Here is a 12,785-nt window from a genome sequence, read left to right as displayed (position 1 = left end):
TAACAACAACAGTAAAGCAAATGATAGATGACGTTAGATAAAGTTCTTCTTCTCTGCTCTTCAACAGAGCTGCTACTACAGGAGCTGGGAAGTACAAAATAGGATTTTCTCTGAAAAAGAAGCACTTTTTCAAGGGCAGCAACGCTGGAAAATAGGACAATAGCGAGAAGTGCCGCGGCGCGGCACCGGTGTGAGTTTGTAAATAGAAAATACTGGGGGCGTCTGTTTTGACGCGCGTCATACAACGCGATTGTGTTTTAGCCTTAACACAAATTTGTAATATGAAACTGCTTTATTTGGTGTTTTTACCGGTTTTAATCACCTGGTGTCACAATCCCTGTCTCTCAGTCCTCTCCTGCCACTCTGCTGCAGTGTTTTTCCACTCCCCCTCCCTCTGCTTCACTCTACCTGCCAGCCGCGCCCACCTCATCAGCCCAACTCTGCTCACCTGCCTACACAGCTGCAGCTCATCAACCAGCCCTGCATATAAGCCTCTCCAGCACCTTCACTCACTGCCAGATTGTTCTTTAGCATTATGCGAGACTCTCCAGCGTTCTTCTCCTGCCTGATCTCCCGGTGCCAACTCTGCCTGTCCCCGACCTGCTCCCCTCGTCTGCCTCCCGGTAAACTCACCTGCCTTCTGTCCCCGACCTCATGCTTTGCTTCAGCGTCTCTGGTTTCTGCCTGCTCGTCTGGTCTCGACTCCTCCGCCCGGCCTCGTCTACCCTCCTGCCTGCTCCTCAACGGTGCTTCGGCCTTCGCTGACGGCTCTTCTAGCTACGACCCCCCCACCGGCTCCCGACCTCGCCTCAGCTCACTCCTCGTCGGCTTCTCAGCACGATCAGCCGGCACTTCAGCCTACGGTGCGTCTGCCTCGCCACCTTTGGCTGCCGTAAGCTTGATCTCTTTCCCTCATCTGAGCCTCAGAGACTGTGTGAGGGCGACTTGCCCGAAGAACGAACTTTATTCTGTGTTTATTCTGCCTGCTGCATTCCCTGTTTGCTGTGGTGCTAATAAAAGTCATTACCAACTGTTCCTGCGAGCCTGGTACTGCATTTGGGTCCACAAACACACCCGTTTCACCTGGTCTGTCTGTTTTGGCGAGGAAGAGACCTCTGCAGATAATTCACCTCAAGATGACAACATCCTGATGACCATTTAAGGACTTCTATCCAGGGGAAGTTTTAGCTGGTGGCACTCTGCTATCCTCACCACTAGATGCCACTAAATCCCCCTAAATCTTACACACTGTCCCTTTAAACCTTCTGATATGTTTGCTGAAACCATATCTCACAATAATCAAGACTCACAATAATCCAAGCTTCTGTAATCTGTTTAAATTGTACCACATTCATTCAACATTTGAGATGTACAAAGCGCATCTCCCTTTGCATAATGTTCCACCTACACCCAGGATTGATTAAAGCAGTAACTCTGTTGTTCTGCTTACAACTTTACATTTACATAACAACAAAAGCATCACTCATTGTGTGGTTCCCGACCCTTATGGAATCACTTACATTCTTTGTACAATAAGAAACATTTGCTTGCATAGGCACTTCTTAAGACACTGCCTTCCACTGTAATTCTGCAGTCAGATGTTTTCTTTTCAGTTCCAAGAAGCTATCGCAGACCGGAGAAGATTTTACACTCACTCAATCAGCATGAACTTTGACTCTTGCAGCAAACAACGGAAGTGGTTTTAGTCTGAATTTGAATTAGTCTATATTAAATCCCACGGCTTTATCAACAAAACCTCTCCCCATGGACTGCATACTATACATAGCTTTAATTTCCTGAGGTGGATTATGGCAATGCAGACACACCAGGCTATAGTGTAAAGCATCTGGACTGAGTTATCTCCCTCTGCTGACCTCTCCCAGTGAATAATGTCTTCTTCTGTTTGGCTATGAGGCCAGCGAGCAGGGGAGAAGGTCAGTTAACTGCCTTATCAATGTTTAATTAGGCTTACAGCACATCCTCAGTTTCTGGAGATTCAAGTCCGTCAGTGGGATTCTCGGGGCAAGAAAAATATAGCAATTTGTCTCCGCTACATGGAGAGAATCGCAAATCTAGAATGAATCTTTCATGCTTTCCATTTTAGTCAGTAAATATGATAAAAGGAGAGATTCTGCTGCTCAGAGGGATATTCATAATTTTGGTTTGCTAAGATAGACAGTGAATTACTGTGGCTGCGGAGGCCCCGAGGGGGTTAGCCTCAAGCTGAACTTGTTCTAAGGGGGATGAGTGTAGGAGACAGTCACTGTGGTGAAACAGTGACTGGATGTGTTTGGAAAGGCAGACCTCCAGGCCATCATGGATCATGAAATCCCTCATTACTATTTGGCCAACCACCTCTATTCCTTCCCACTTGATTTTAACTCAAACCACATGTTATGGACGTTGTGGATTCTGGGTTTGATTCTCGACATTGTAACCAAGTCATGTGCGTGTTTATGTGTCTGCATGTGGGCGAAATTCAACAATAACAAAATAGTTCTTTGGAGAGAGCTATTTTAGCTATCATTCTGCCTTCCTGTACTTGTAGGTACAATCTCCTCAATCAACTTAACCAGCACAGGCAGTGATGTGGCAAAGTAAGCATATTATGAGTCACAAACCTCTCCAAAAAGCACTTACCCTCACATTGCACTTTGATGCAGACCTGCTTTATGGACTCCTTGATGGCATATAGTCAGAGAAAGAAATATTCCTTCTTTTTCTTTTTAACAAAACATCTGTTTGACAAACGCTATGCAGTCAGCAGCTTTGCAGCTGGAAACTTCCAGTATGGAAAGAGGGAGTTTTGATCTTGGATAGCAGTGGAATGGAAAGCATTCACAATGGCATCTTCATCAGAGATGATGCAATGGAGTAACCAGAGCAATTACACATTGCACAATTGATCATATTGTCACATGAGACTAACAGGGTGGAACTGAAACATAAATATATCATGACCCCTATGGACTCTGCCATGTGACAGAATGACAAAGCATGTGGGAATCCGTAAAAGGAAATTGAGCAGTTAAAGTCAATATTTGTTTTCTTCCCAGAAATGCTCCATGTTATCCCTTTAATACTATAATCCGGTGGGGCTTTTCCGTTGCCTGCCCTCGGCGCTACATCCTGTGGAGTTTGGAGAAGGGCCTGCTGGTCCCTGCTGATGGGGGGAGTTCTGAATATCCCACCCAAATTTAGGGGGGTCTTTTTTCAGCCAACACCCACTGCTTAGTGAATACCGAAGGCATTGCGTGGCTGACCAGAAACATGTGTCTGGAAATGTATGTATAAACATGCTATGTGATGGAAAAAAGAAAAAGTACAGACCATGCAATTAAACACAGGCAACAATAAGAAATTAAAACTTCAGAGAGCAAGCACAGGGGAACATGAGCCAAGGGTGAGTTCACTTAATGATATTTTCTTTGCCCTGTGACAAAGCAAGTGCCACTTTGCTCAGCCAAAAACAACAGGTGTGTTGGAAAGAGTCAAAACATTCACAGGCTGTGGTATCTGTTTCCTATTTCTCCCTTCGGAAACATTTCAATAAGATGAGACCACATCAGTGACAGACTGATCCGAAAACTTCAAAAAGCCTAGAAACATAATAAATACTTGCCGTTGCTTTTACGCACATGGGACATACGTTTTCCTCCTCTGATCCACTTTATACAGTATGTAATTTAAATTTAAAGGAACTTTTTGTTACCAATTATGGCCTATACAGTAGAAATTAAAAGCACTTCCGTCTGCAAGCGCTCTGTGTTGGTTTGTTTGATCTACGCAGCAGGCCGTGTCCTCTACATTCAACTGGGAGTGGTTAGCAATGTGGTTTGACATAGCAGAGAGTTTATGTCAGAGGGAGTTTGCTTTAGCGCTGAGTTTAAAGACGATAAAGTCAATAGTAAAACACTTTATTGTTTCAGTTATTTACATTTTGGACCACAAAATCAGTTCTTTGATTTTTTTCTGCACAGCATTTGACATTTATTCCATGTCTTTCTTTGTTTCTGTCTTGCAGATGAAACACGGCCTCTGTCACAGTTAAATGGGCCCCTGCTGGCCCCGGGGCCCCTTCTCCCTCCTACCACCCCACCTACCCCACCCATGGACTCCCCCGTGCCCTCAGTGTGCCCCCTCCTGCCTACCCCCACTCCTCCCCTGATCCCCCCATCCTCATCCTCCCCAGGCTGCGGCACTGGCAGCACCAGCTCAGAGCAGCCCGGATCTGGACCCCCGGTTTCAGGAGCCGCCGGCGCCACGGCTTTAAGCAGCCCGTCCAATCCAGAGACGGAGGAGGACAAGGCTAAGAAGCTGCTGTACTGCTCCCTGTGCAAGGTGGCTGTCAATTCCTTGTCACAGCTGGAGGCCCACAACAAAGGTGAGTTAATCTGTGAGCTTTGATACACTGAAGTTGCTCTACCACTTATGCACTTTCCAGAAATTTACTGGCAATCAAACCATGTTGGAATAACTGTGACGTTCTTGGATCTTCAGTTGATGAAATATGTGTTTCTGGAGGTGGAACTTTTCCCTCATTTTTTTCAGCTACAGTTGGCCTCTTCTCTGTTTACTCAAACCACACTGTTGTTGTTGTTGTTGCTGGAAACCAAATGTGTCAGATTCTGTGTCTGAGAGTTTTGGCCACAAAAGACCGATGAAGCAACTTCTAAATATTATGACTGTCTAAAGTGGGATTTAAAGGTGCAGTATGCAGGAATTATTGGGTACTGTTTGTAAACAGTGTTGCCAGGAAAAAGTGAAAGTGAAAGCCAACCCTGGCTTTGTCAGCTTGGCGCTTTGCCTCCGTATGTTTGCGTTTCTTCAGTGCTGTGTCCACGATTTTTTTTGGAGCTTCCTTTTGAATGCCGGCTGCTTACAGTCTGGCTGTCTGCGCTGTGCCCGGGAACGTCTCGAACATAACAAAATAAAAAGAAAATAAGAAAATACAGGCAGAGAGCAGGGTGTCTGCAGATAAATACACCACTACACACTTCACTGGGAGGGATTAGCCCTACGATTGTATGAGTCTAGAGGCCATGTTTTTTAGGAAAATCCTGCATCGTGAAAAGTATAGTAAAAGTATATTAACAAAATGTGCAATGGTTGTTAATGTGATACACTTCTAGATACTGTAAATACAAGAAGACACCTCAGAGAAAACCAAATACTGGTCAATGGAAAAGACAAATTTCAGTGAAAATCACAGTTTTATTTCACAACATTAAAAGATTAACAGCACTGTGTTGAAATGACGTGGGATATCTTGAAAACAAGACATTTACTTAATAAAGAATATTACATATTGCACCCGCAGATTTTGTAACATTAACTCTTCATAATAATAATAGTAGCATTCACTATCACATTCTCTCTTGAAATTATATTTCTTAGTCAATATTTTATGTATATCTTGTATGTATTTTTTAATATTTTACATCAGGATCATTATAACATTTTACACTCCTAAAATAATAATCATGCGCACCAGGGATCACTGCAATTGCTGCTTTTAAGACTATTTTAGAGCATGACTGAAGGAAGGATACTTGTTTTTTTAATGAGTAATTATAGTTGTTGCAATACCAGGTGTCTAGAACAATGTAGCTGTTTTTAACAAACTGTGTGGAGTTTGAATCATCTGTGTAGCCTACCTAAAGGTCCAGTGTGTAGGATTTAAGGGGATATACTGGCAGGAATGGAATATAACATAGGGTAATATGTATGTTTTCTTTAGTTAATAATCACCTGGCAATAAGAATCGCCACATTTTCATAACCCTCAAATGAGCCATTTAAATCTATAGGGAGCAGGGCCTCGTCCACGGAGTCTGCCATGTTTCTACGGTAGCCCAGAATGGACCAGCCAAACACTGGCACTAGAGGGGGCCATTTGTGTTTTTGCATTGGCCACCATAGTTAGCAGACCCTCTGCAACAAGCCAAACGGCATTGGAAAAACACTGATTTCTACAATGACGCTGCTTTATTCAGTGTTTCTACCAGTTTAAATCACTAGGTTTGCAGATATTTTGACTGCTGGTGAAAGCGTCCCAAACATCTGGATCTCAGGTCATCAGAAATAAAAAAATGGACGCTCATTAGCAGGTTCTGGGCTATCAGCCCGTCTGCGATTTGTCGATCAGCGCTGGAGAAACTCCAGTTATGTAAAACTGCTTTATTCAGTGTTTTTATTGGTTTAAGTCATCCTGTCTGTTTGTTTTGGAGAGGAAGAGACACTTACTCTTGTATAATGCTACACAAATTAGGCTCCTCAAAGTTGCACAAAGATGCACAAATATACCTGACAGCCCGTACTGTAAGTGCTACCATCTCTGTTAATGACTTGACTTCGCCCCAGCAGAGGGTACTGAGAAGTACACTGATCAGCAGATAACTGATCTGTTTGACACTGACGAGCTCGACCTATGTAACCGAGCACTGATCTCCTGGTTTCAGGAGCTCTGTAATAGTGCCTCACCTGTGTGTGTGTGTGTGTGTGTGTGTGTCCGCTCTCTCATGCAGCACTCTGCCAACACACCCCACTTTCTTCCCCCACACAAGACATGATTATTTAAAATAACTCCCCCACTCAAAAATTCATGATTTGTCTTGACATTTGCAGCACGCAGCACAAAAACTGTTCCACATAGCCCGAAGCCTTCCACTTGAAAAAGTTGTGGAGGAAGATGGTTAATGCAAGTAACCACTGCATGAGGGAATAAGAGAAAAATATGTTATGTGGGTGAGCTCACCACAATACCAGCTTCAACAGTCTGTCAGACAGTGTTCACACATGACGACACTTTTTCAGGGCTCCAAATACCCCTAAGGTCCCCGCTGCCTGCTTTAATCCTTCATGCCCTACCAACTTAGCTCTCCCTGCGACCTTGTGTCCCTGTGACGACAGTTTGTGTCTGCTGACCTCCACGCTTTATTATTTATACACTCTCCTACACATAAAGAAAAACTACAGAGACGCCACAGACAATGAGGGACTGACCTCGCATCAGCGTAACTGTATCCCATTTGCTGTGAGTAATGCTTGGTGCAGCCAGCTCAGCCATGAAAGCAGCCAACAAATACCTCTTAAGGTTGGATAAAGTATTAATCAATACAAGTGCAATCTCTGCTGCCATTATTGTTAGATTAACCTCCAAAAGGCTTTTGGAATTCATGCCTTATCGTGCGCTGATTAATTGTTTATCAGTCTACCAACTACACAACAATAAATTTGCGTCACATCTGCCTGCTAGCATTTTTACGATGTACACGCCCATGTAAGTATCAAAAGATTTCACACATAGTGTATAACAGCTTCTAAACATAACCCCGGGCCACGGCCTGCTGTCTGCTATTTGGCTCCAAAGTTCAACCCCTGAATGACAAAGAGTTGAAACAGTTGAAACTCTAGGAGGGAAACAATCTGGAAACAATCACCCTCACTCATTCTCAAAATCAAAACTGTGCATGTTAGTGTGGTTCAAAAATAAAAGCACATGTCATGCAGACACATGAGCAGCGTGCGTGGCACAGAATGAACAGCAGAAAAGACCAAAAGAAAGTGAATCTGATGTTATTTCAACAGTTTCCTGTCAGCACGTTGCCTATTTTTGTGTTTTCAAATGTGCCTTGTCTGCTTGTGTGTTGGTGTAAACTATGAGTCAACCTCACAAAGACAAAAAAAAATCCACTGGGCCATCCATTGTCAGACTGAAATAGAACAAAGGCAAAAACAGACAACCCGAGAGCACATTTCTGGCCACGAGCGAAATCCATCATTCCAGCCCCTTCCTCCCCAGCAGAGCCCAAAGCCTCCATGTTCCCCACCCTGGCGATTCCTCTCTCTTCTGTAACCTTAACTCTGTTCAAAGGGATTTCAGAGAGTGACTCAAAGTCAGAGCCAAAGACAGTGGGATGCCTTACTTTGGGAGCAGGGAGGAGCAGGGGTCAATAGGGGGGCGGAGGACCATGACTAATTTTTTTAGCCAAGAACAAAATGTGTGATTATTTAATGAGGAAGTATTTTGGCGCACTCTTTGGTTTGCTTCTTTGCAGACCACTTGAAAGGGATAGTAATGTGCTGGAGAACCTCTCTGTATGCCGTCTACTCTGGAAGTTCAGCCCCCTGGAGTGGGATTTTTTTAAATTTAGAAAACACTGCGTATAGAAATATTTCATGTAAGTGTATGAAACATGCATCCCCACAGTTTAGAATCTCTTGTGACTTGTTTTTGTAGATGGTCATCTTTTATTGACAACATCTGGCAGTATCTATTTTGAACAGCTGAATATTTTCTTAGTATTTATTCTGGCTGCAATTGACTGGATTAACAGCAGGGCGTTGGGCTGACTCTGGAGAGCAGACCATTAAGAGTTCACATGTAACTATGTACTACTTAGTTTTGCCAAGAAATAAATCTGTTATGTTTCTGATGTAACTGTTTTGTGTGACACACCCATCTGCGATGACACAAGCTCTTATTTTGATTGTTCAGCAGCAGTGTTGTAGTACTCGAGATCAGTCGTGGTCTTAAGACCGGTCTCAAGACCACTTTTTAAAGGTCTTGATATTGTCCCGGAATCAACTGCATTTTTACACGGTCTTGTCACAGTCTCAGACAAAGAGGATTTTGTTTCAATACTGGTCAAGACCGCGACTGCAGTGATATTACTAAATTGCCTGTGCAAAACAAAAATAAAAATAAAAATAAAAATTAAAAAAAAAAGAAATGCTTATTTCAGTTCCTTAGAGTTTGTTTGTGGAAAACTCATGGTAACTCATGATGCTCATGGACAACAAATGAAAATTCCCACACATAAAATTCAATTCTGTAATGCCTGTACAGTGTATGGTAATAAGAGAGGTGACTGAAGCGTAAACTTCATTTATTTTCTTCGGGTGTTTTTATGGGAATGTGGTTCTTTTAGATTAATTTGAGGAGTTGCTGTGGTTTGTATGTTCTACATTTTATTGACATGTAGTGTGAGACTTGCTCTGTACTAGTCTTGGTCTTGACTCAGTCTCAACCCCCCAAAGTCTTGGTCTTGTATCAGTCTTGATACACTCTGGGCTTGGTCAGGACTTGGCCTTGGATAAAGTGGTCTTGATTACAACATTGCTCAGCAGTATTAATGGTTCTCAAGTGATCAGAATTTACACATCTTTATTTGTTCACAGTAAATCAAAAGATGGAGATGTGGCTTTTATACAACCTGTTCAAATTAGTGCTGTTTCATCACATAAATATTCACTGAAACAGTAAAAGGTACAGGTGTCATAATAAGCACAGAAAATGTCTGACTGCAAATCCATCCTAAGACCAGACGAACCTGCTTCTCATAATAACACGGCCTTAAATTTTCAAACTTTGACATTTACAGCTAAAATTATTGGTCTTCACAGCGAGCGTTCAGCAGTCCAGCACTGTCTCGGTGTTGGCACATGTTGTGATATAATCTACTACAGTGCACACTGTATGATCATATCTCACCTACTCCACCGAATCAAACATCATTAAACGGTTACTGTAATATTAATGTTAGAGGGCTTTGAGTTCATCTACCAGCTGCACATCTGTCTGACTGCAGCCCTCTAGTGGTAAAAAACTACCATTACAACTTCATACAGCAACATGTTCTTTATGTTGTGCATATCTGGTCAGTCATTGGAAAATCAAGCAAGTGGTACAATTTCTTTTCTTTCACGCTCTGATATTTGTCAATGTCACTGTTTCTCCATCACTGTTATTTGTCCCAGAGAAATGCTGTCCAGGCAGTTTTATTTCAGACAGGTCGAAGCGGCATGACTCATGTGTTATAAATAGTGATGCATCTCCTCTGTATTATTTCATTCTATTCTATTAGCTTCTAAATATGTAATTTCATCTTGGGTAATGGAAGTGCTGACCCGCGTTTTTGCCTGTGTGTGTCTGTCTGCCTGCAGGTACCAAACACAAAACTATCCTGGAGGCACGAAGCGGGCTGGGCCCCATCAAGGCGTATCCTCGCCTAGGCCCCAAGCCCATTGGAGAACAGGGAGGGGGGCCGGTGGACCCCAACACTCAGGAACGAACCTTCCACTGTGAGATCTGCAATGTGCGGGTCAACTCTGAACTGCAACTCAAACAGGTATGGAGGGAGAATTGATGCTTGTGTATGCAAGGATACAGGTTTTGTTTTAACATTGAGGAGGACACATATGAAATGGTGGGCTTGGTAGGCCTTCACTAGAAAATTTTGAACATCCAACACATAACTTCCTGGCTAACTGGCTTTTTTGTAAGTCTTGCAAGAAGCATTTTGTGAGAGCATTTGTAATCGCCATGATAACTGAATTACAGAACATTTTCATTAGGGGACATTATCAAATTCAGAGTCTCAAAAATGTTCAAGAGTCTCAAGATGTAATCAGTCCCAACACTGTGCAGTCTAATCACCGTCTAATATGGGAAATATTTATTTATTTTATGTAAAGTTAGAATAACTTGTGCTCTTGTGTTGCTTCCTTTCAGCACATATCAAGTCGAAGGCACCGGGACGGCATGGCGGGCAAGCCTAACCCCCTCCTCAGCCGACACAAGAAGCACAGGGGAGCTGATCTGACGGTAACCTTTCACTGTTGTATTCTGACTCCTCCTGTGACACAGTCAGCAAACCTGAGATCCACAGATCAGATAGACAGTGATAATCAAGAACATGAGGTCCGCAAAGCCTTGGAGTGCTTAGAGCGTGTTTATTTGAGCCCTATAAAAGCCAGCCAGTTGTTCTGGTTTTGGCTGTGTCCTTCTCCTGAAAATATTAACTCAGTTGGCCTGAAACCTCTGCATTATGATAGATCAAAAGAGTCTGGAGACGAAAGTCTATATCTGTTTCCCCTCCATGTGCTGACCTTCTGGAACTAATCATTTTATCCCCCCTCCCCCCCCCCCTCTCTCTCTCTCGTGTCTTGTGTCTTTTTGCGCACCCTCTTCTGTTTGCAGTCTTCTTTGACCTTCTCCAAGGATCTCACCAAAGCTTTGGGCGCAGGGCTGTTGCCCAGCCCCTTGGCTGTTGCTGCAGCAATGGCCGCTGCAGCTTCCTCGAACCCACTGGCTCTCCGTGCAGCAGCTCCTGCACCCCACCCGCACCATCACCTATTGCAAGGCCCGCCTCTCAGCCATGCCATCCTGAGACCCGCGCCCGGGCCCATCCGCACCACCCACGGGCCAATCCTTTTCTCCCCTTACTGACACATCACCCTCTGACTTCGGCCAGTCAGGAACAGCCACTCCAAAAGCACACTGTGAAGATACAAACATGATCAACAAACAGCAAATGATAGGGAGGAAAAAAATCCAACCATTTAAATATTGAACTGAGAGAAACACAAGGCAAAGGAGCAGCAGAAAGGAGTAGAAGTATATGTCTTTCTTCCCTTTACCTGAAACTCTCCTTACATTTCAAAGACTTCTGAGTGCTCCGCAGGTGGAATGAGCAGAGGAGAGATTTTCATTATGCATTGAACTCCCTTGTACATCTCTCACCACCTCTGGCCCTTGTCCCTTGCACTGTGGCCCTGTCATGGCCGCCTCGATAGCCACAGAAGAAACACATGCACATCTTTCTAGAAACATTAAACCACATGTAGTGTTACATAATTATTCTGGGCCAGGTTGGTTTCCTCCTGTCATCGTGGCTCAACGTGTTCTTCTCATCCTATGCACCTCAAAAACCAAGACAATAATGTTATGTCAGTAGGGTAGCTGCTTCAATTGGTCTTTGCTGTATGCGCCACATGTAGCTGTGGCATCCTCCACGATACTGTACGTGTCCCCTTCTGCGCCAGAGGCCAGCAACTCTTCAGTTTGTGACACTAGGTCCTCGCTAGATACAACATGACTTGGGCTGACAGGCAGGTGGTAGCCGCATCTGAACATGTCTGATGGTTGGGGGGAGGTTAAGAGAGCAGAAAAGTGACTGTGGGGGATTGCACTCCCCTGTCATTTCCTGAGACAGTGAGGTGAGAGGAGGGCTGGCACGGGTCAGTGGATGGATTGACCCCAGGCAGCATGCAGACACACACAGGCCCAAACGAATCTGTGTTTTAAAATAGACTGCACTGACAAAAAACGCCACAGGGCACATCTGCCAGCCTCCATATCAGTCAGAGAAGGGCCTCACTAAAGGAGAAAGGGTTGGGAAAAGCAGCAGAAGTCACACATTGGTACATACTGTACTGCTGTATCTGATACATGCCCCCCTATCTTCATCTTAGATTGTGTTTGATGGCAATAATCTGTTCCTATTTACTGTTATGAGAAATACTGCACTGGAGAGAGCATAGTTCATGTATTTGGTGTGACTTCTGTTCACATTAAGCCATCACAAGGACAGATATCGACATCCTTACATCACCCTGGTCTTTATTCACAGGCTGATTCACTGTGTAGGTGGTGAGGTATGACTTAGGTGCGACCCTATGTACTCATGTATTTGTTGTTTCTGCATGCAGCCTCACAATAAGATCCTGCAGGGTCAGGCTTCTGCATCATTGGGTTGAACTCTTCCATTGCTGCCCTATCCCTCCTCCTCACCTCCCCCATCTCCAAAGGTTCACACGAGTCTATAGCAGAGGGCACGTCGACGCTGGCAACCATAATGCTCCAAGGGAACACATTAAAGAGAGAAAGATGAAAGCCAAATACATTCTTGGAGAAAATGATCTTGAGCTGGAGTGACAACCGAGCCGGGAGCCCAGCGAGGCCGCCCAGGGCAGGGGGCCGAGACATCCAGCTCAAGGCCG

At 44.1% G+C, this 12,785-nt stretch overlaps 1 protein-coding gene across 3 annotated transcripts in view; it reads left to right on the top strand.

Annotated features, from left to right (window-relative positions):
• Positions 1-12,314, top strand: part of znf385a (zinc finger protein 385A) — a 75,357-nt gene extending 63,043 nt beyond the window's left edge. For all 3 annotated transcript variants that reach the window (XM_033629686.2, XM_033629688.2, XM_033629689.2), the window contains 4 exons: positions 4,025-4,384; positions 9,948-10,132; positions 10,516-10,608; positions 10,984-12,314. In XM_033629686.2, coding sequence (XP_033485577.1) covers positions 4,025-4,384; positions 9,948-10,132; positions 10,516-10,608; positions 10,984-11,232 — 887 coding nt within the window. In that variant the 3' untranslated portion in view covers positions 11,233-12,314. The remainder of the gene's footprint in view (positions 1-4,024; positions 4,385-9,947; positions 10,133-10,515; positions 10,609-10,983) is intronic.
• The last annotated feature ends 471 nt before the right edge of the window (positions 12,315-12,785 follow it).

The sequence above is a fragment of the Epinephelus lanceolatus genome, chromosome 8, assembly GCF_041903045.1.
Source record: "Epinephelus lanceolatus isolate andai-2023 chromosome 8, ASM4190304v1, whole genome shotgun sequence".
Lineage (NCBI taxonomy): Eukaryota > Metazoa > Chordata > Actinopteri > Perciformes > Serranidae > Epinephelus > Epinephelus lanceolatus.
This window is presented reverse-complemented; position numbering and strand designations above follow the sequence as displayed.